The sequence below is a fragment of the Monodelphis domestica genome, chromosome 3 (assembly GCF_027887165.1).
Source record: "Monodelphis domestica isolate mMonDom1 chromosome 3, mMonDom1.pri, whole genome shotgun sequence".
NCBI classification, from domain to species: Eukaryota; Metazoa; Chordata; class Mammalia; order Didelphimorphia; family Didelphidae; genus Monodelphis; species Monodelphis domestica.
In genome coordinates, this window is record NC_077229.1 from 60,863,769 (window position 1) to 60,886,894 (window position 23,126).

A 23,126-nucleotide genomic window follows, 5' to 3' on the forward strand; every position below is an offset into this window, starting at 1 on the left:
CTGACTCTTGGTCACTGATTTCTGTACTCGCAAGGCCTTTCATTAGCTTTCGTTCAGTGACTAGTTATAATTCTGTGTAACGTGTTGTTAACCCAGGTTTTGTGTCTTGGTCTAACTCTATTTCAATGATTTCTGTGTTTTGTGGTGACAAATTTGATTCTTGTGGATATTCTGCTTCCTGCAGATCTGCTATTATGTTACTGGAGTGCATAGGTTCTACCATATCTTTTGGATCAGGTTCTTGTGTATCTATTCCCTCTTGTGAATCTGTTGACATAAAACCCATTCCCTCTATGGAGGTATCTTCTGGGAATGACTTCAATACAGATCGACTTGCCCCTATATCAGTGAGAGGTTTATGCTTTTGTTCTCCCACTTCTGTCCCAAGATATGGCTCTGGAGTTTCTTGTAAATTAGCTATTATGGTGTTTACATACACAGATTTCCTATTATCCTCTTTACTTTCTTTCCCCAGGGTTTGTAATACACATGTATCACTTTGGACCACTGCTGTCTGTGAGCTAACAGCTTGCTCAGAGGAAAGATTTGTGTTTGTATTAATTTCAGTTTGAGAACTGCTTGGATGAGGTTTCACTATCAAAGACTCTTCTGTTCCCACTTCCTTACATTGTTTTGCAGACTCTGGTTCAGGGAATAGACAGTCCTTGGAAGTTTGGTATTGATCTGTGCTAAACCCATCCCCAGGACTGGTATCTATGAGTGTTATAGGATTTTGTGGGTAAAAGTCTTTGGCTTTTGCATTTAAATTAGTTCTTCCCCCCATTTCCCTTTCTTTACCCTCTTAGATGTATAATTTTTTTCAGCTCCAAAGTCTCTTGCAACAATGTCTCATTTAGCTATCTTGTCAGAATGGTCTGCATACTTATGTTGCTGTTTGAAAGATTTCTTAGCCCCATTTGATTTTCCACTGACTAGACCCATTCTGCAAGCTAAAAAATTTTCCAAAAAGGATTTAATCTCTTCCTTGCTTTTCTCCTTGCAATTTTGTGTACCCAGGTATTGTGAACCATAAATGTCATGTTTCATGTGTGCTATTATCTGTACAATTTCATTTTCCACCTCAATTTTAGCCTTTTGTTTTGTACTTAAGTTGCTACCCTTGGCATCTTGCCCAACTATCTGTCTCTCCACCACAAAAATTTCAAAGTTTTCATTTTCCTTTCTACCATCTCCCTTTTTTCCCTTTATGCTTATGCCCTCATGTTTCCTCCCTGGGGAACTCTCCAAATTCATCTCTTTTTTACTAGATAATGCTAGAGCCTGGCATCATGCAGTATAATGTTCATTTCTCACTACAACTTCTGAATAATGGGGTTTTGCTCCAGAAGCTATTGCTTCTTCCATGGATTTAAGGTCTGGGGTCTCCTGTTCTCTAAGTCTGCAGTGAGAGCAACACTGCTTGTGATTAGCATCCCATCTCCCATAGTTTTTGTTAGTACATACTTTTCCCTGATAATATACATTTTGACCTTTCCCATCTCTCTTATTTTGGCCCTGTTTATAGCGATGTTTCATTGGGCAGTTTCTTACTATGTGTCCTTGACAAGAACACAAAAAATAAGTCCTGGTATCTCTTTGTACACTCTGTTGACTTTGGGGTGTCAGTCTATACTGTGAGGTTTGTCTGTTAAATGTCTTAATTGTAGCCAGGTTCTTAACCTCCTCTAATTCTTTCTGCCTTAATATTTCAGAGGTCTCTTGGAGCTTTTTCTTTAGATCATTCTTTTCTTTTTCTTGATCTACTTTGTTATCATGAAGATAGGTGTCAATGTCTCTAAGTTCATTAAGTGAGATGGTGTCAAACTTAGGGCAATACTTCCTGAAGAAATCCCTCAAGTGCTTATCACAGCCCTTGAGAAATTGTCTCCTCACGTGTACTTCAAGCTTCTTTTGAATCAGAGCTAAAATCTAACAGTCCCTCAGTTTTTTCAATAAAGTGATCAATAAATGAGCTTGGATGTTCATTTTTTTTTTGGGATAATCTGTCAAATTTTCCCCATGCATTGGGTCTTTCTGACAATAGCTTCATTCCCTGCAATAGATCCTCATGGCATTTTCTTAGATAAGCCATGGATCTTGGATTAGAAAAATCCAGATCCTCAAAAACTTCCAGCCAGCTCATGAGTGAAGAATCTTTTCTAGTTTGCTCAATAAAATTTTTATGTTCCTGGGGTGTAAAAAGTTCAGATAAAAGAATTTCTACATCCTCAAAATCTGGTTCATAGAGGCGAAATGCTCTTTTCAGTTCTTTAATTGTGAGATGAGCCCTTGTTGGATTTCTTCTCTAGGTTGTGGCAGAGGAAGAAGCCCACAGGAAGCTGAAAGTTACACAAATGTGGTTCCAGAACAACTAAAAGTCCAAATAAGGGCACTGCTGAAGGATGTGAGAAACAGACTGAAAGATGATGTTCTTTGGGAGTCAGGGGGATGAACCACCAGCTGGCCTTGGACTACCTGTCAGCCAGCTAGGTAGGAGATGATGGCTTTGTCACTACTTACTGTAACATGGGGAGTGTCCCACTGGAAGAAATAGCTCTCCTTATGGACTGTTAGAGACCAACTAAAGACTGTCAATGCCACCATCACTGACCTCAAAAACATCTCACCAGGCCCTTTCACTGCTTTCATTGATCTTTTCTCTGATTCTCCCAGGCAAATGGGCAGGATTCCTGCCAAGATCCTTTGAGGTCATCATGATTTTCTTATAACAATATTTTATTTTTACCAATTTTTCCAAAGTTATGTGTTCCCAATTGTCCCCCTCCCTTCTTTTCTTCCTCCCTCTCCAAACTGGGCAAGTAACTTGATCTGGGGTATTGTTACAGACAAAAGAGTGGTTGCCATAAACTGTGACCATGAAAATATGGGTTCATGACATTGAATTGCCAAAACTGTAAAGATAATTTTTATGTCTTGATTTTATATTAAAAATAAAGTGCTTGCCATGGGGAAAATTCCCAAATATGAAATACCCAAGTCAGCTGGGTTTCATGGAGATTTTAATTAATACAAATAAAGGAATTAAAGAAAGGGAGAGAGACAGAGTAAGAGGAAATAGTAGGGGAAAGGCTTGGGCCTAGGCCAATGGCCTAGGCCTTTCTCCTTAAGAGAGAAAAACAAAGTCAGTCTTTAATCACTCACCACAAGATCCTTCCAAGCAAGCTCTAGTGTTCAGAGAGACCCTCCAGTTTAGCTCAGGAAGCTGAACTAAGTTCAGCCACACAGAGAGAGAGCGACAGCAGCCTCCTCTGACTCCTGACCTCCAATTCAGCTCCAAAGCTGAATTTTTTCTCAGAGGCCTAAATCCCTTCCTTTTAAAGAAAATTTTCTCCTATGTCACCTCCCCTAAATTTCTACCTCTACCAATCACAGTAGATGTTTTCCAAAGGACTGACCATTCTTAATTCACATCTGAGTAGATGAAAACTTTTGAGTAATTCACACCTGAGTAGACTAATCTTGTCCTTTGCAAATTGCCTGATTAATTTGATCTTCAAAGGTACTGTAAACCTTAAAATTCCTTAGACTTATAAATGTTGGAAATTTCACCATTGGGAAATTTCATACTTAGAAAATTTCTTACTGATAGTCTATTGGAATGTGAGCCCCATTGGCATGGGAGGTTCCTCCTCCTCCCTTCTTAAGATTACTTTAGGACAGAAACCTTTTGCTGAACAATGGAAAGGACTTTGACCTATGCTTAAGCATAGAACAGGAATTTCTTTGAGTCATGATTGATTTTAGAATTGATACAATGGAGATACTTGGAATCAATCTCCACCCTACTCAGTCCTAACAGGATTGAGGAAGGGCTGCAGCATAGATCAAAATTTAATTATTCCAATCTCTACCCTACTCAGGTTAACAGGATTTAGGAAGAGCTGTAGCAAAGGATCAAAGATTTAATTATTTGAGAATATGACCTTCAACAGACATGTGCAAAGCCAGAGACCTCTGGGCGGTCCTGGGTTAAGCTAGAGCCTCCATTGGCACAGGGAAATTGATGGACAGTGATTGGTAGATGTGAGAACTGAGGGGAGGGAATTTGGATGGTTTCCTTAAAGATAGAGGGGTCTGAAGACTCGGTGGTTGGTTGGTGGTTTAGGAGTTTGTCGGAGTGGTTGGAGTGTGCTCTGAGAAGCTTGCTCTGAAGGAAGCTGAAGGTGGGGGCCCTGGAGACTGTTTCTCCATTTTGGTCACGTGAGTAATAGGGACTGATCTCTTTTCTTTGCCCCAGCTATCTAAGGGCTTGGGCCTTTTGGCCCAGCCTAAACAGAAGGGGTATTTAAGCCCTATTCCCTTCTCTCCCCTTTCTCTCTCCCTCTATCTCTCTATCTCTAATTCCTTTCTTCCTCCTGTTTGTAATTAAAACTCCATAAAAGGTTGACGGCTGACTTGAGTTTTCATTTAGGAATTACATAACTGAATTCCTTGGCGACCTTAAATTAATATATATCAGTCTTTTAAAAGTGATTTCCTTGTCACAGTACTTAGCACCCCTTTTTATTAGATCTAAAAATAGACCTAGCTTAAGGGTTCTTGCTTCACTTTAAGTATGGGTTCGGGACTTTTCATTCTTCAATCAGGAGTTTACAACTTTATCTTCCCCTAAAGTATGCCTAAGTATGGGTGGAGTAATGTTAGAGTTCCCACCTACATTCCTGACCAAAGTCCCTTCATTGTTTTAAAATGGGGAATGGTCCTAACCAAATGTTCTAAGGTAGAGTCTGAGACTTTTAAAGATTCACAAATCTGAGAAATTTTAAGATTCACAGTTTTATGATGCAAAACATATTTTTATATTATTTGTTTTGTGTGAGTAATCATATAAAACCAAAAACCCCAGACAAACTTAAGTAAAGTGAAAAATGGGTGCTTTGATCTGAATTCTGACTCCAGCAGTTTCTTTCTCTGGAGATAGGTAGCATTTTTTGTCATGAGTTCCTCAGAATTGTGCCAGATCATTGCATTGCTGAGAGCAGTGAAGTTGATCACAGTGGATTGCCCACAATATTGTTGTTACTGTGTCCAGTGCTCTTCTGTTTCTCCTTACTTCACTCATTTCACTCTGCATCAGTTCGTGTAGGTTATAGAGACCCAGATGGGAGGTATAGCGACCCCCCACATGAGCCCTATCACATCTATCTGTGGGAATAACCTGAGGTGGGGAGAGGAGGCTAAGGAAATGGGTGAATAATAATGACTCAAAGACAGAAGTAGAAACACATGGGGAGTAATGCGAACTCGGAGGAAATAAGAGGAATAAGAGAATATGTGGGGAGTATCAACCCCTTGACAATAGAGTCTGAACAACAATGGGAAACTTCGGGGATGACTGTGGTGCTAGAAAAGTGAGGGGAGTCATCCAGAAATACCTCTACTAGATCTGTACCCAGAAGAGACTGTTTAAAATGGGAAGGGATCTACTTGTACAGATATTTCTAGCTGGTTTTGTTTTGTTTTGGTGACAAAGAATTGGAAACTAAAGGGATGTCCCTCAGTTGGGCAATGGTTGAACACATTGTGACCCATGATGGTGATGGGATACCATTGTGTTATAAGGAATTATGAACAGGATGGTTTCAGAAAGAGCAGGTAGACCTATATAGCTTAGCATTTGGGAAGTATGATTCATGTATTGACATTGTACTACCAGACACATGGTCAGAACTCTTGATGTTAAATGGACAGTCCTAGGCACTAGCAAAGGACGGGCAAGTTCTTGGGCTGGGTGTGGAGACAGCCATGCTGCCTCTGCTCAGAGCAAGGTCATTAACATAGAGCTGTTGAATCAGGGCGTTGCCGGTGGGACTTCATTTACAAAAGCGAGGGATGGATTAAACTCCACCTCTTTGATCTTGTCATTGTCAATTCAACCAATGTTAAAACCTATGTCATGATACCTATACATTCCTAAGTTATCAAAGGCTTTTTCTGCATCTATTGAAATAATCATGTGATTTTTGTTGGTTTGCTTGTTGATATGGTCAATTATGGGGATGGTTTTCCTAATATTGAACCAGCCCTGCATCCCTGGTATAAATCTTATTTGATCATGGTGAATGACTCTTCTGATCACTTGATGGAGTCTTTTTGTTAGTATCCTATTTAAGATTTTTGCATCTATATTCATTAGGGAGATTGGTCTATAGTTTTCTTTCTCTGTTTTTGACCTGCCTGGTTTTGGAATCAGTACCATGTTTGTGTCATAAAAGGAGTTTGGTAGAACTCCCTCTTTGCTTATTATGTCAAATAGTTTGTATAGTATTGGGATTAACTGTTCTCTGAATGTTTGATAGAATTCACAGGTGAATCCATCAGGCCCTGGGGATTTTTTCTTAGGAAGTTCTTTGATGGCTTGTTGGATTTCATTTTCTGATTTGGGATTGTTTAAGAATTCTATTTCTTCTTCTGTTAGTCTAGGCAGTTTGTATTTTTGTATATATTCATCCATATCACCTAAATTGGTGTATTGATTGCCATATAATTGGGCAAAGTAATTTTTAATGATTGCCTTAATTTCCTCTTCACTGGAGGTGGTGTCCCCCTTTTCATCTTTGATGCTGTTAATTTGCTTTTCTTCTTTCCTTTTTTAAATTAGATTGACCAGTACTTTGTCTATTTTGTTTGTTTTTTCAAAGTACCAGCTTCTTGTCTTATTTATTAAATCAATAGTTCTATCACTTTCGATTTTATTAATTTCTCCCTTAATTTTTAGGATTTCTAGTTTGGTTTTCTGCTGGGGGCTTTTAATTTGATCGCTTTCGAGTTTTTTTATTTGCATTTCCAATTGATTGATCTCTGCTCTCCCTAGTTTGTTAATATATGCACTCAGGGATATGAATTTACCTCTGATTACCACTTTGGCTGCATCCCAAAAGGTTTGAAAGCATGTCTCGCCATTGTCATTTTCCTTGATGAAATTATTAATTGTTTCTATGATTTCTTCCCTAACTAAACGATTTTGGAGTATCATATTGTTTAATTTCCAATTGATTTTTGATTTAGTTTTCCATGTACCATTACTGATCATTATTTTTATTGCCTTGTGATCTGAAAAGGCTGTATTTATTATTTTTGCTTTTCTGCATTTGTGTGCCATATTTCTGTGACCTAATGTATGGTCAATCTTTGTGAATGTGCCATGTGGTGCTGAGAAGAAGGTGTATTCCTTTATATCCCTATTTATTTTTCTCCATATGTCTATTAATTCTAATTTTTCTAAGACTTCATTCACTTCTTTCACCTCTTTCTTATTTATTTTTTGATTTGATTTATCTAAATTTGATACTGGTTGGTTCAAGTCTCCCACTAATATGGTTTTACTGTCTATTTCTTCCTTCAATTCTCCTAGTTTCTACATTAGAAATTTAGGTGCTATATTATTTGGTGCATACATGTTGATTAGTGATATTTCCTCATTATCTAAAGTCCCTTTTAACAAAATATAATTATCTTCCCTATCCCTTTTGATCAGGTCTATTTTTGCTTTGGCTTTATCAGATATCATGATTGCCACTTCTGCCTTCTTTCTGTCAGTTGAGGCATAGAAGGTCTTATTCCATCCTTTAATTCTGACCTTGAGGGTGTCTACCCGCCTCATGTGTGTTTCTTGAAGATAACATATGGTAGGGTTTGGGATTCTAATCCATTCTGCTATTCGTCTACGTTTTATGGGTGAGTTCATCCCATTCACGTTCAAAGTTATGACTGTCACTTGTGGACTCCCTGGCATTTTGATATCCTTCCCTAATTCTAACCTTTCTTCTTCAGTTCTACCTTTTAGTCCAGTGATTTACTTTAAACCAGTCCCCCTTGTCCCCTCCCTTGATATGTTTCTCTTTCTAGTCCCTCCCTTTTTGTTCCCTCCCTCTCTCCCCTCTTCTTCCCTCCCTTTTTTGTGTTCCCTCCTCCCTACCCCCCTTGGTTTTCCCTTCTCCCTTCCCTTGTTGGGTAAGATAGAATTCAAGATCCCAATGGATCTGGATGTTCTTCCCTCTCAGAGTTGATTTCCCTGAGAGTAAGGTTTAAGTAAAAACTCGCTTCCTCTCCTTCTTATAGTAGTTTTCTTCCCCTCCCCTTCCCGTGTGAATCTTTGTGTGAGAAAGATTATTCTATTTGGTCTTTCTTTTCCCCCTATTTACACATTACATTTCCCCTACATGTTTATATACATAGATTGATATAAATGTAGTCCTTATAGAAGAGAGTTTGAGTGAAAGAAAAAGATAATATTTTTCTCCTTTCCCCTTTCTTTCATATTTACCTTTTCAGTTATTCCATGCTCTTTGTTTTTTGATATTGAACTTTCCACAGAGCTCTGGTCTTTTCTTTGCAAAAACTTGGAAATCTTCTATTTTGTTGAATGCCCATACTTTCCCTTGGAACTATATAGTCAGTTTTGATGAATAGCTGATTCTTGGTTGAAGGCCCAGCTCTCTTGCCTTTCTGAAAATCATGTTCCATGCCTTATGGTCATTCAGAGTGGAACTTGAAAGGTCTTGTGTGACCCTGATTGGCATTCCTTTATATCTAAATTGTCTTTTTCTGGCTTCTTGTAAGATTTTTTCTTTTGCTTGAAAGCTTTGGAATTTGGCAATTACGTTCCTGGGAGTTGTCTTTTGGGGATTTAGTGTAGAGGGTGTTCTGTGAACTCTTTCAGTGCCTGTATTGCCCTCTTGTTCTAGGATCTCTGGGCAATTTTCTTTGATTATATCTTGTATTACGATGTCGAGTTTGCTGTTTATTTCTGGCTTTTCTGGTAGTCCAATTATTCTTAAATTGTCTCTTCTCCCTCTATTTTCCAAGTCTATGACCTTGTCAGTGAGATATTTTATGTTCTCTTCTAATTTCTTGGTCTTTTGGCTTTTCTTTATTAATTCTTGCTTGTTTTCTTTGAGTTGCCTAATTCTGACCTTTAGAGCCTGGTTTTCCTTTTCACTTTGGTCAAACTGGTTTTGTAGATGCGTGAATTCTTTTGCATTATTTCCCACTTTTCCTCCCAGAAGGCTTCCATCTTTTTGATCCTTTCCGATTCAAATTCTTCATGGGTTTGTGGAGAGTTTCCTTTTCCTTTGGAAGGTTTCAGGGCATTTGCTTGTGTTTCCTCTTCTATCTCCTCTGTATTTTGTATTTTTGCTCCATAAAATGTGTCAAAAGTTGCCCCCTTCTTCTTGTTTTTCTTGGAATTTTGAGGCTTTTGTGCTTCTGTGGAGTTTGCCATCTCTGAGTGGGGAGGACTAGCTTTTCTTATCTCTGTCTGGTGTTCAGAGGTTTTAGCCCTAGGCAAATTGTCCAGTTCTCCTCAGCTGTTCTGTCTTCCCGGGGAGGCCAGGAATTGCTGGTGTTTCCGTGTTACTGCCCTCCTCAGTTCCCTCCCGATGCTTTTCCGTTGCCTTATTTCCACACTCTGAGCCTGGCTCGGCAGTCTCTGAGAGGTGTTTCAGTGCCTTAGCCGGCTAGAAGAGCCTACACTCTGAGGGGGGAGGGGCCGAGGCTTCCCGGAGCTCCGAGGGCTTCTGATAAGATTAGCTTTCGATGGGTTGAACTGAGTATGCTCTGAGGCAGGGACCTTCCGTGAGACTCGGATGGAAGGATCCAGCCAGGGGGTTACAGGCTCCCCCCCCCCCCCGTTTCTCTCTGTTTCCCTGCTGTCTGGGTGACCCCGCGACTGAGTCAGGTTGTTTTCAGGAAGGGGCCTTCAGAATAGCCAGCCCTGAGTCTCTGAGGTTCCCTCTGCTGCCTTGGACTCTGCGCTCTGGGTTGGGGGGGATGGGTCCTGGGACCTTCTTTCTGTCTACCCCTTAGGTCCAAGTGATCTCTGGTTCTGGCTTTTGGGGGGCCGTACCTTTTGGTCCAGGTCCAAGAGGAGGATTCCCGGTGTCTATTCGTTTTGAATTTTGGTGCCCTAGGAGCATATAGTTTGAGTTTGGTAGGGAAGGGTTTCTGGAGATCTGAACTTTAGCTTTCTCTAAGCCACCATCTTGACCGGAAGTGTCTGTGGAGTGATTTTAAATGGAATTTCCCTATCTAAATCTTGCTGTTTGGCTTTGTTGGAAATATATAGAAATGCTGATGATCTATATTGGGTTATTTTGTGTCCTACAACTTTGCTAAGGTTATTAATTCTTTCAATGAGTGTTTTCTTTGATTCTCTAGGATTCTCTAAGTATCATATCTTCCACAAATAGTCTTCTAAGTAGTCCTCATTGCAGGTGATACTCACAGAAGGTTTTAAATAGATATGACATATTATTTTAAGGAATGGCCCCATTTATTCCTCTACTTGTGAGTTGTTTTGTTTTGTTTTTTAAACACTCACCTCCTGTCTTAGAATCAATACTACATATTGGTTCCATGCAAAAGAGTGGTAAGGGATAGACAATGAGGGTTAAGGGTCTTGCCTAAGGCTAGAGAGGGTGCACAAAGGGGGAGGGGGGGAATAGAGATAGCACAGCAACAGGGGTGTGGCCAGAAACACCTGTGCAACAAGGTGCTTGGCTAGAGAAGGCGGATCAAGAGGGCGGGGCTTTCTTCTTCCTTCTTCCTGTAGCTCTTTTTTTGTCAGCTGGATTCTGCAGGTTGTGGGGAGCCTGGCCACGCCCACATTTCGTTTTCATAACCGCGAGGGGAGAAGAGAATATTCCTAGTGCCTCCGCAATGTCTTAGGACCATAAAGGCTTGGTACTTGGGATGCCTGATGCCCCGGGGCTCTTTTCTTTCTTCCTGAAAGCCAGGAGACCCCAGCGCCTTAAACTGAGCTGGGAAAGCACTGGCACCACAGTCCCTCCGACACACAGGGGAGGGGCGGGGCGCACTGGTCGGGCCCACCAAAGGTGAGGAAGAATGAAGAGGATGGAGGCGGGGTTCACATTGTGGGCTCGAAAAGGAAGGTCTAGAGGAGAGGGGAGAAGGGAGAGGGGCGGGTCAGCCTGAAGGGGCAGTTTGAGGTAATCTAGCCCCATAACAGGCAGCGCAGAGCCCTCCGGGAAACCGGAAGTTAAGATTGTACCCAGTCACATCTCCTCGATTTACAAAGATTTTCCCAGTTTGGCTCCCTAGGCAGCGGAAGAACTTCCTGCGCCCCGCCCCTGAAGCCACGGTAATTTTGAAATGGTCGCGGGGGACCTCGGGAAAAGGGGGGTCCGAGTGAGGAGGGGCTTGAGGTAGAGGAGCCTGGCTCCTGCTGAGGAAGGGGGTTGCACGGAAGGCAGGGAACATTTGCGGCGGGGCTGGCTAGGTCCGGAAAGGACGTGGGGCCTGAGTGGAGCGGAACGGGCTGCGAATTTCCTGCACGGTACAATATATCCATGGGGATGCTCTGATGTCTTACAAGGGTGGGCTTTGGCCTCCAGCTTCCTTTTCAGGATCTTTTTTCCTGCTAAAACATGGGGCCTGGGGGGGGGGGGGGGGTCGACGTATCGGATACAGTTTTACCGCCCCCTGTAAAGACCCAGGAGTCCTGCCTCCCAGCCTCTGGGCTCCAGAAGCCCAAGCTCCTCCTTCACCGCCCCCCCCCACCTTCCTTCTACCCTCAGCTTCAGTCACTACAAGCACTCTCTATTCAGGCTAAACAAGGCAATAATGAGAGGGCAGAGACTGAAGAGGAGTTCTGGAGAGATTGTCATTTGGACTGAAGGGAAACTGAAAGCTAGGGAGGGTAGTGGTCCGAGCTGGGAAAGGAGAGCCTGTCAGCCGCCCCATCAAGGACAGCCAGAGAAGGTGCTCCTGATCAGGAGTTGGAGGTGCTGTTCATGGACCCCAAGAGTCTGGTGTGTCCCTGGGTAGAAGGTGTGAAGGGGGCAGGGTGGAGGGGGGGAACAGGGTCATTAGGGTTGGGAGTGCTAAAGAGCATCATGGGGGATTTAATGGGGGAGGGGGACTGAGAAAAGTCACCTGAGGGGCTGAATGGAGGCTGCTAGCAGGAAAGGGGGAAGAGAGCCCAGGAGGCCACAGAGCATCAGGAAGACCCCACAGTCAGGAATGCTGGGCTGAGGGAAGAAAGAGGGCCTTCCCCACAGTGAGGGCTGCTCTCTGGCAAAGGGAGCCCTACCTGGGCCACTGGGGAGCACAGGGGAGAGCCAGGCCTGCAGTGAGGAGGACCTGGGTTCCAATCTGCCCTCAGAACCTTCCTGTACTATTGGCTGCTCCTCCTTTTGTCTCTGAACCCTGAGCCTGTCCTGGCTCCTTGGAAGGGCTTCCTGGCTGGAGGATCTCCCCCTGCAGGCTGTCTGGGCCCCCCTTGGAGCAATGGTAGGGATCCCCATGACCCTCCCCCTGCCCAAAGAGGCCTCTAGCAGGCACTTGAGGACTTCTAGGATGGGAGAGCTCCCAGGTGGTCCTTCCGCAGCCCTTATCCCTGAGAGCCGGGCTTTGACTTTGGGCCAGTTTCTTGTCAGATTTGACCCATCTTGACCTCTTGACCCTCTTCCTGGTTCTCCCCATCCTCTTCCTTCACCTCCCTCTCCTCCTTCCCCTTATCCTTTTCTTCTCCTTCCTTCTCTTCACCTTCCCCCTCCTCCCTCACTGACCCCCCTTCACTTGCCAGAATCAACTGAGATGGTTCAACCCACTCCTGGTCCCTCATTGTGGGCCTCACATTCCCTCAGTGCCCCCATCCCCTCCATGGGGGCCCTGCTCTTCCCCAGGAGCTCTCTGCTGCTCCCACCTCCTTCACGCTGTTTCTAGGCAGTCTGGTGAATGGTTTTCCAGAGGGGGTTCTCTCCTGCACAGCCTGGTGGGTAGTGACCCAGGGGGAATCCCAAACCTGGAGTGGAGTTTAGAGGTTGACTGGGTGTCTTGGTGTAGAGAAGGATCATTCCAGGGGCCCCTAGTTCCTGCTTAGAGATTCCTCTGTCCTGCCCTCAGACTCAGCCCTGTGTTAGGATGCCTGAGTTCTGTCTTCCTGTCCCCAGACTCCCCCCCAGGAGCCAAAGCCTTTTCCCGGTTTTCTTCTTTGGCCCCCTGTCCCTTGGGCTGGTCCCCATCAGAGGCCAGGCCTTGGGATCCCTGGATCCAGTTCCCATTAGGGTTTCCCAGCCTCAGCTGTGCTAGAGGGTCCCAGGTGCCCTCCCCAACTCTTAGGAAGACCCCAACACCCCTTCATCCTGTTTCCCCAGTCACAGCTGTCCCCCCAGGAACACTTGATTCTCTCCAGGGTCCCTGCCCTCCTTGCCAGGAGAGCTCTGTTGGACCTTGTGCCTTCCTAGCTCCTCCTTGGGCTCCCCTTCCCCATCCTTCCCTGCTCCCCCTTCTGGCAGAGCCCTCAGGACCCTTCCCTACTTGGGAGGTTTGGGCTCTTACCCTCAACCCTGGAGTATCTGCTTAGGCCCATTCCATATGGGATCCCAAAGCACTGCTGCCTCTTGGGGCTCTGGGAAAATTGGAGGGACCAGAAAAGGGGGAACAGAGGGAGGGGGTTCATCTGCCCCTTCAGACTCTCTTCTCTTTCTAAGCTGCCCCCACCTCCCTCTGCTGGTAGCAGGCTCTCCCCTGAGGGCAGGCCTGGCCCTTGGTATCTCCTGTGGCTCCTCATCCCTTGTAGGGTACCCCTGTGGGGTAGCCTTGGGCCTGGGAAGAGAAGGGAAAATCTCTGCCCCTCTGGGTCCCTTCTCCTTCCCTAGCTCAGGGTGCAGAGGCCCATGGCCTGGCCCCAGGAGTAATGGGGCTGAGAGAGTTCCTGAGCTGGGAGGGAGATCAGGGCAGCTTTCTTTTCTGGTCTAACCAAGAGCAGTTGGCCCAGAGAATGAGCCCAAAGCCAGTGAGGAAGATGGGCTTTTCTATACTGGGGAAAAGATGGGAGGGACTGCCCCAGGAGGGGTACTCCAGACCAGTTCCTGCTGCTCAGAAGGGCAGAGAAGTCAGACTTTTCCCTGGGCCCAGGGAGGTCTGTTGGGAAGAACATTGGCTGAAACTCCATTGAGGGGGCCATAAAATGGGGGAGGGGAAAGACCCTAAGTGGGGAGATGTCAAAAGGAATTCTTTATTCCTTTTCCAATTTAACAGGGGACTGGTCCTCTTACCATAGAGATATGTAGTGATTAACCAGCTCACAGTTATAGGAGTAGAAACCATAGAGAAGAAGTAGAAACCATAGAGACAGGAAATAAGCTTAGAAAAAGGTAATAAAAGGGGGCCAGCATAAGTAGGTCAGTCTGTTATTTGCTGACAGGTCTTGGAGTTGGGCGTATTTTGCTGCTGTATGTTGGGTTGGTGGCTCACAGTTAGTTGCTGGAATACAAATATGGGCCTGAGATTACTGAGAGGTCTTTTTCACTTTAACCTTTAGACAGCTTTTGGGTTTGGGGGTTTTGATTCGGGCTGTTAGGTTTTCTCGTTCTTCAACTTTTTGGAAGGGGACTCTTTGTTGAAAACATAATTGGGGTTTAATTAAACACTGTTTGGTTTTGATTGGGCTGGGACTTTGTGGGGTGGATGTTATTAGCAGTAGTTAATAAGCAGATATAAGTATATATAGGCAGCTTTAGTTAGTAAATATAGGTAGTTATAGGATCACTAGTATAGAATTTAGGAAATTTTCTTTGACTCTTTCCTATATATCTTTCCTTTACCATATTCATTTTACCATATTCTTTTACTATCTTTATTCTGATGAAATTAATTGTTAAAAGCTGCTTGAAGTTTTCCTTCCTCTGGCTTAAAGGGATAATATTAATTTAAAACTCTACTATATTCTCATGAAAACTTAAATTATTAAAAGCTGCTCTCTTATTTTGTCAAAATCCTACTTTAGCCCTTACAGAGACAAGGCCAGGAAAAGATGGAGGAGCTTCACCAGATAAACTCACTGGGGCTACTTTGCTGCCTGTATAGGGAGCCTGGAGTCCCAGGGATGGCCTTTGAGAGGGACAGACTCCCAGCCAAGGTAAGTGCATTCCAGCCCCAGATGGGAGCTCCATCAGCCAGTGAAGCCCTTCCCTGGCTCTGACACAAGATGGGCTGGGAAGCTGTTCCATTCTTCCTGCTGGGCCATTTCTGTACCCATATCCAAGGGAGGAGGAATAGCACTTCCCAGCTCTCTTTTTGGCTTTGGGAGTGATTCCTTGGCTGTTGGGCAGGTCAGTCCCCAAGAGGTTCCCCCAAAGCACTTGACTCCCATGTTTGATTTCTCCCTGGCACAAGTGAACTTTGAGGATGACCATTGACTCCTTCTTCCTTGTCTAGGAATAGTGTCTCTGCTCTCTCTGCTTGCCTAGGGATACTCACTCCCTCTTTCTCTGCTTCTTTGCACCTGTTCCCTTTTGAGTCTGGTCAGGAGCAGAGCCTGAGGGTGTCCCCTGGTCTGTGCCTTCCTCAGGGAAGACATTGTCCCCTGGTGCTGCTCACTGGCTTCTACCTTAAGTCCTCGACTTCCCAGGTCTGTCTGGCTCCTTCCTCTCTCCCACTTCTTAGCCCAAGTCAACCAGTTTGGAGGAATATCCTTGTGAGTGCCAGGCACTGCTCAGCTCAAAGGAAGGGATAAGACAAGGCCCCCCCTCGTGCCTTCCCCTCCCACTCTGACCTAGGAGACCCCTCAGCAGCCATATCCAAACAAGCTCTGTGGGGGCACGATTGAGGCAGGCATTGTAGGAGGGAAGGCTCTAAGGCTTCTAGGTAGATCATTGGTTCCTGAGGGGAAGATTCAGCTGGGACTGGAAGGAAGCTCTGAGGCCAGAGGCATGAGGGAAAACATTTCCTGCAGGGAGTCAAACAGCCCCTGGAAAGGCCCAGAATCAGACTATGGAAGGTCTTGGCCAAGGATAAGCCAGGAGGCCAGTGTCCCTGGGTTAGAGGAGAAGGAGTAAGGTGTGAGGGGAGAAGAAGGGGCTGGAAGGTCAGTATATGCCAATGGAGGCTGTTATAGAATGGTCAGGGTCCTTGCCAGTGGCAGCCAGAATCAGGCAGCTGGTGATGCACCCAGAGAGCTCCCCTGTAGTTTTTGTATCCACTGCAGAGTATGACACCCTCCCCACTGGCTTTCTTTTGCTGATCTCCCTGACCCAGAGAGTGCCCGAGGAGTTTGGGGTAAGCCCAGGAAGGGCCCTGACATAGAAATGGGACCTTTTTCTCAAAATAGGAGCTTCAAGTGTTCTTGTGCTGAGTTGTTTGTACCTGAGCCAGCAGGTGGGTACAGCTCTTCTCTAAGAAGAATTCCTCACTGGTCTAGTCCTATCCTTCCTGGACAGGCTGAAAAGAAAGGGGTGAGTTTCTGGAAGGCCTGGGAGTTTTCTTTGCAAATAGGGTTAGGGAGGTCCTGAGGGAGATATCCTGGCCTTGTCAGAAAGGCATCCAGGTCAGTGGCAAAGAATGGGATACAGACAGACTGGAGTGCTTTATGTTCTCCTAAAAATCTGCTTTCAGCAATCTGCATAATAACCCTCTGGAATAAATGTTCTTATACTCATCATTTCACAGTTGAAGAAACTGAGGCAAATAGAGGTTAAGGTTCTGTGCAGAAGTTTTTCTGTTTTAAGTAATCAAACTTTTCCATTTTTTTTTAAGTACCTCTGTCTCAAGTTTGGCTAATCATTTGTGTCCTTGAATTGCAAATTAAAACACCTCTAAGGCACCCTCTCATGCCTGTCCATTTGTCCATTGTGCCAGAAAAAGAAAATGATCAGTTCAAAGATTTCTGAAAGCTGGGACACTCAAGCACTATTGTTAGAATTGTCCATTGATTGAACATTTGGGATGCCATTTGGCATTCTGCCCAAAACACTTTCAAACTGTGCATACCCTTTGATCTGGGCATGCATCACAGAGAGATTCCCAACAGGGGGAAAGAACCTATTTAGACAAAGATATTTATATAGCAGATCTTTTTGTGGTAGCAGAGAATTGGAAATGGAGGGACATTCATTAATTGGGGAATGACCCAACAAGTTGTGATATATGATTATAATGTAACCCTTTTGGTTTTTGAGGAGTAACAGGCATGATTATTTCAGAGAAACCTAGGAAGACTTCCATGAACTTAAGCAAAGTATGAGCAGTAGCAGGAGAACATTTTCCAGAATAACAGCAGCATTGTGTGGTCAGAAGCTGAGAAGGCCTCAGCTGTTCTCAGCAATTCAGTGTTGTAAGACAGTCCTAAAGGACTCGTGTTGAGAAAACCATCTGCTTCCAGAGAAAGAACTGATGGACTCTGAATTCAGACCAAAATATGTGTCCCTTTTTTCTCTTACTTTCATTTTCTTTGGTTTGAGATTTCTTCCACAAAATGACTAATGAGAAAAAATATTTTATGTGATTCATCAGGTAAAGTCTAGATCAGATTGCTTGCTCTCTTGTAGAGTGGAAAGGGAGGAAGGGAGACTATTTGGAACTCAAATTAAAAAATGAATATTAAAAATTGGTTTTGCCTGTAATTGGGGAGTAAATAAAATATTATTCTACATCTCCTTGTAGCTTAGAACTATTATTTTCTTTGATATAGTTGATCTTTTGTTTTTACCAAATGAATTTTGTTATCATTTTATCCAGCCCTGTCAAATATCCTCTTCCTCATGGCCTGAGGTCCAAAATTCCATTCATTTCTCTTAGCATGGTCTCAGCATTTTCTGTGGGTGTGTGAAGAAGCTGGGACAGGCTGACCTTGTGCCATCTATTGAGCTGATTCCCTGTTGTGAAGGAAGGGAGGGGTTTGGGGCAGCAAGGGATGAATTGTGGAAAAATTCTCCATCTTGTGACTCAGTGCTGGAGCTGGCTCAGTTCCCTTCTGTTCAGTTGTGTGCCTAGACCAAATTCTGTCTGGAGAGGAAAATTCATTCAGTTGGGATAATTGAGAGAAAACCACATTGCATTATGTGAACCTCTTCCTTCCTGGCAGGGAAACTTGACCACCTGTACCTGCTGTTTAGAGACCCTTAGCTAAGGCCTGAGCTTAGGTTGACCAGAAACACAGTCAGATTCTGAGACTGATAGAAAGAGTTTTCTCCAAATTGTACATCTCAGGCATTCAGTGGGTCTTATCTGCAAACTTGGTCCATATTGATTAGTCAGTTATTGTTCCTTTGTTCTTTTTTTTGCTTACAGATATTGGGGAGGAGTGGGACCCCTTTTCAGGGAACTTATTTTGTCCCTCTTCCCCATCCTGACTTGGCAAGTCCCTAATCTTTTCTCCAATTAGAAAGTAAGATGACCCAGCATTGAATTGTTTCCTTTGTATTCATTGTCTTATTTAATTCATTTCTTTTAAGATGAGTTTCTTTCCACCCTGATTTTGATATCTAGGCCTACACCCGGGAAAGGGCCTGGTCCTTGATGGTTAAGCAGTTGGAATTGTAAGGGGTAAATTTTATAGTTGGGCTGAATATATTTTTAGTTGGTCACTAGGGATTTAAATTCTAAATTCTAATGAAATACTTAAGTCAGAATGGAATTTTATGTTGTTTTATTTACAATAGAAGGAAGAAATTGAGACAGAGACAGAGAGAGGAAAGAAAGGGAAGATCTGCTCCTGCCTGGTCTGAGTGAGGCAAGGCTTCAAAGGCCTCAGCCAAGAAAAGCCAAGGGAAAGGGGAGTTAGCCTTATCACTCACCATGCAATCATCTAAAGGGAAGCAGTCTGAGGTCTTATGCTTGAGCTCCTCCAGGGTCAAGTTCCACAGCCAAATCCCTCTTACAGGAAGTGACACGAAATATAAAAGCAGGGGGCAGCTGGGTAGCTCAGTGGATTAAGAGCCAGTCCTAGAGACGGGAGGTCCTAGGTTCAAATCTGGCCTCAGCCACTTCCTAGCTGTGTGACCCTGGGCAAGTCACTTGACCCCCATTGCCTAGCCCTTACCACTCTTCTGCCTTGGAGCCAATACACAGTATTGACTCCAAGACGGAAGGTAAGGGTTTAAAAAAAAAAAAAAAGAAAGAAAAAGAAAAAAAAAGAAATATAAAAGCAGTTCTTTATGTCACTTCCTGTGTCTTACATGTACCAATATTGACTTAGACTTGGCTAAGCCCAGTGTCAGTCAGTTGTTTCTGATTTGTCACTTGCTAGCACATGTGGGTCATTGACCTTCCTCCCCCACACTTAATCTTTAAGTGGGGGTGTATATATTCCTGGTTGCTAGAATTCTAAAGACTAAGCAGGGTGGAATAAAACTAAAATTCACAGAATACATTGCTTTAATAAAATGATGTGCACAGAAAAGCAGAGCGTTGATTCCTCAGGCATTTCATCTTTCACTTGTCAGTTAACCTCTTTATTTTCTTCATTTGCCTGGAAATCTGGTCCCTGAGTCAAAGCTATTCCAGTCCTCCAAGTACCACACTGGACACCCACACCTCCATTACAAGTTGTAGCCTTCCTACTTCAAGACAAGTAGCCTGCAGGCAACAAGTCTTTCTGGCCTCAGTGTGAGTCCTCATCTCCCTTTATGCATATGAATTTTTATCAGTGGAACCCCACTTCCACTTCAAAGTTGGGCCTCCATCCTTTCTCTATCTACTCAGGCTTTGCCTTCTCCTCTGTACTTCCTCCCCGACATGCTCTTCTCTTTCTTAGAAGATAGAGACCACCTCCTCAGTCCTCATTCTCTCAGTCCTGTGTGAAGCTTTTGATGCTTTTGGCCTACTCTCTCCTCTTCAATATTCTATTGTCTCTAGGGTTTTAGGACACAGCTTTCTCTCCTAGTTTAGCTTCTACTTCTCTGACCTGTGATTCTCTGTCTTCTCTGCTGGCTCCTCCTCTAGATCTTGTAACAGTAGGGTGAGGGTGAGGGAGTTCCTCCAGCCCTGTCTTTGCACCTTTACTCTTCTCCCTCTGGACTTCTTTACTAGGTGATCTCATCAGCTACCAGGTATTCAAGCACCATCTCTCTGCTGATGAGTCTGAGATCTGCATTTTCTTCCTCATTCTCTGTGCTGACCTCTAGTCTTTCATCTCAAATTTCCTTAGTGTGATTTCACACTAGGTGACCAGTAGACATCTTGAGCTCAGCGTGTCCCAAACACATTGTTCCATTGTTCTTTCACATCTAGACAAAACCCCCATCTTCTCTATTGTGGCATTTAAAAGAGTGGGAGCCATAAACTGTAAGAGTTAAAATGGTTGAAGTTGTAAACTATAGTGAGTAAAATAGTGGAAGATATAAATTGTAGTAGATATAAGAGTGGGTGAATAAATTGTGACCGCAGGAAATGTGTTTTTCACCACAGTGTCTTGTTTTAAATCAAATATTTAAGGTGGTCATCAGGGAAATATTCCCAATTATGAATATACCCAAGTCAACTGGGTTTTATAGAGAATTTAATTAATAATACAATGAGGAATCAAAGAAAGAGAGAGAGAGAGAGAGAGAGAGAGAGAGAGAGAGAGAGAGAGAGAGAGAGAGAGAGAGAGAGAGAGAGAGAGAGAGAGAGAGAGAGAGAGAGAGAGAGAGAGAGAAAGGAAATAAATGAGAAAAGAATAGGCCAGCCCAGGCAGCCCTGGCCAACCCAGGCCTAAGCCCTAAAAGAAAAGATCAGTCAGTCCTTAATCACTCACCATAAGATCTGTTCAAGCGAGGATTCAGGGGGACAGAGTCTCCCCAGAGGGAGTTCCAGCCAGAGTCAGCCTCCATTGAGAGACCTCCTTAGCGTTTGTCCTTCTCTCAACAACCTCCTTAGAGACTGTCTCTCAAGAGACTGTCTATCTCAAGAGATCTTGTTTTTCAGCTTTTCCTTTTCTTATAAAGGGAAATTTTTCCTTTGTCACCTCCCCTAAATTCTTACATCTACCAATCACAGTAGACGTTTTTCAAAGGACAGACCATTCTTAGTCCACACCTAAGAAGGTATGGATTTTTGAGTAATTCACACCAGGAAAGCTCTGAGTAAGTTTCCCAGTTCTTTGTTCCTTGTAAATTCACAAGTTGCTTGACCATTATGGGTACTTAGCAACCTTTTGTATTAGTTCTAAAAATAGGCATGGCTTAAGTATGGGTTTAAGTACTTTTCATTGTTCAGCAAGGAGTTTTCTCCCCTAAAGCAGTCTTAAGTATGGGTGAAGTAGAGGTCTTCCCATTTCTGACCTAAGTAGAGTTCTCACATTTTAGATCTAAGTAGCTTCACTGTTTAAAATGGGGAATAGTCCCAATAGGGAATTGTCCCAATGAAAAATTCCCCAATGGGGAATTTTTTAACATTCACAAGTCTGAGAAATTTCAAGACTCACACTATAGACAGAACCCCCATCTTCTCTATAGCTGTAGCCTCCTTGTCCCTCAGACTGAAAAAGGAGCGCCCTCCCCCTTCTTGACTCTTCACTGTCCCTTCCCCAAATATCCAATATAGTGCCAGGACCTATTATTTTCACCTTTGTAGCATCTCTCCAATACACCCACTTCTGTCCTGTATCACTGCCATCAGCCTGGTAGAGGCCCACACCACCTCCTTCCAGGCCTATTAAGACAAACTGCTGTTGGGTCTGTCTTCCACAAGGCTCTTCCCACTCCAAGGCCTTCTCCATTCTCCCACCAGAGTGATTTTCCTATAGCTCATTTCTGATCATGTCACTTCCCTACTCCATAAACTTCAGTGACTCCCTATTCCCTCCAGGATCAAATACAAAACATTCTGTTTGGTGTACAAAGCCCTCTTTCCATCTTCTTATTCATTACTCCCCAGTCTGTATTCTTGGATCTAAGGAACCTGGCCTCCTGGATTCCTTCAGCTGTACTTAAAAAAAAAATCCTTTACTTTCTGTCTTAGAATTGATGGTAAGCATCTGTTGTGAGGTAGAATATGGGTAAGAGGTAGGCAATTGGGAGTAAGTGACTTATCCTAGGTCACATAGGTAGGAAGTGTAAAAGGTCATATTTGAACCCAGGACTTTCTCTCTCCAGTTCTAGTTCTTTATTCATAGAGTCACCTAACTGCCCCCAAATGAAAAAGGTTTTTGTTTTTATATAACCTTTTCCTTCTATCTCAGGATCAGTTCTAAGATAGATGAGTAATGAGGGCTAGGTAGTCAATGTTAAGTGACTTACCCAGGATCACAGAGCTGGGAAGTGACTGAGGTCACATTTGAACCCAGGTCTTCCTGACTCCAGATCTGGGAATGTTTTCAATATGTGATCTGGCTATATCTAGTTCTAGGCATTTTCAATGACTTTACCTCATGTCTAGAATATTTTCCCTCTGCATTTCACATCATTGACCCCTTTAAACTGTAAGTCCCAACTAAAGATTAAAAACTTTCTACTGGTAACCTTCCCTTGTCCTTCTCAGTAGAGTCCCTTCATTCTTTCCATTCTTCCCTATTTTTCCTAGACAGAGCTTGCTTTGTGTCCCTGTGTCTGCAAGTTGTCTCTGTTCCCCACTGTGTTGCAAGCTCCTGTAGGGAAAGGACTGTCTTATTCCTCTTGGGGAATCCCCAGAAGTACAGAACAGGTGCTAAATGTAGAGGGAATGTAGTCCTTGAGATACTCTGGGTGTGCCCTATTTTCTCTGTATATAATTCTTCTTTTCCCTTGTGGTCTTGCAGTCCAACACAAGAATCACAGTCCTGGAGCCATTGGGACGGCGCATGGTTCTTCCCATGATCCCCCTGTCTTCAACTTTAGTCTTCCTGGGTTTCCTCCTTCCTCCCTTTCTCCTCGTCTGCTCTCCCTGATGTTCTTCTGCTACTACTGTTGTCTTCAGTTATTCACTCCCCCTGCATTTCTGCTGCTTAGTGTTAAAAGTAAATTTTAGGGTTGAGAATGAATATAATTTTAGTTGGTCGCCAGGGATTTAAATTCTAAATACTGATGAAATACTCAAGTCAGAATAGAATTTATGGTGGTTTATTTATAATAGAAGGAAGAAATTAATAATGAGAAGGAGAGGGAAAAGGGAATTGAATTGCTCCTGCCTGGGTTGAGCTAGGCAGGGTTTCAGAGGCCTTCACCAAGGGGCCTCTCCAGAAGCCAAGGGAAAGGGGAGTCAGCCTTATCACTCACCATGTGACTATCTAAAAGGAAAGCATTCTGAGGACTCATACTGAGCTTATCCAGGGTCAACTTCCTGGGCCAAGTCCTCCAAGGATCCCTCTTACAGAAGTGATGCAAAATATAAAGGCAGTTCTTTACATCTCTTCCTGTGTCTCACATGTGCTAATGGTGGCTTAAGCTTGGCTTAGGACAGCCCAG

General features: G+C 43.7%; 1 protein-coding gene across 3 annotated transcripts in view; it reads left to right on the forward strand.

Annotated features, from left to right (window-relative positions):
• Positions 1-10,609: 10,609 nt before the first annotated feature.
• The window catches only part of LOC130458235 (zinc finger protein OZF-like), a 29,828-nt gene continuing 17,311 nt past the window's right edge, over positions 10,610-23,126 (forward strand). The window contains exons 1-2 of one of the 3 annotated variants that reach the window (XM_056821981.1): positions 10,610-11,122; positions 14,774-14,905. In XM_056821981.1, the coding sequence (XP_056677959.1) occupies positions 14,801-14,905 (105 nt within the window). In that variant the 5' untranslated portion in view covers positions 10,610-11,122; positions 14,774-14,800. The other 2 variants (XM_056821982.1, XM_056821980.1) reach the window with 2 other exon arrangements.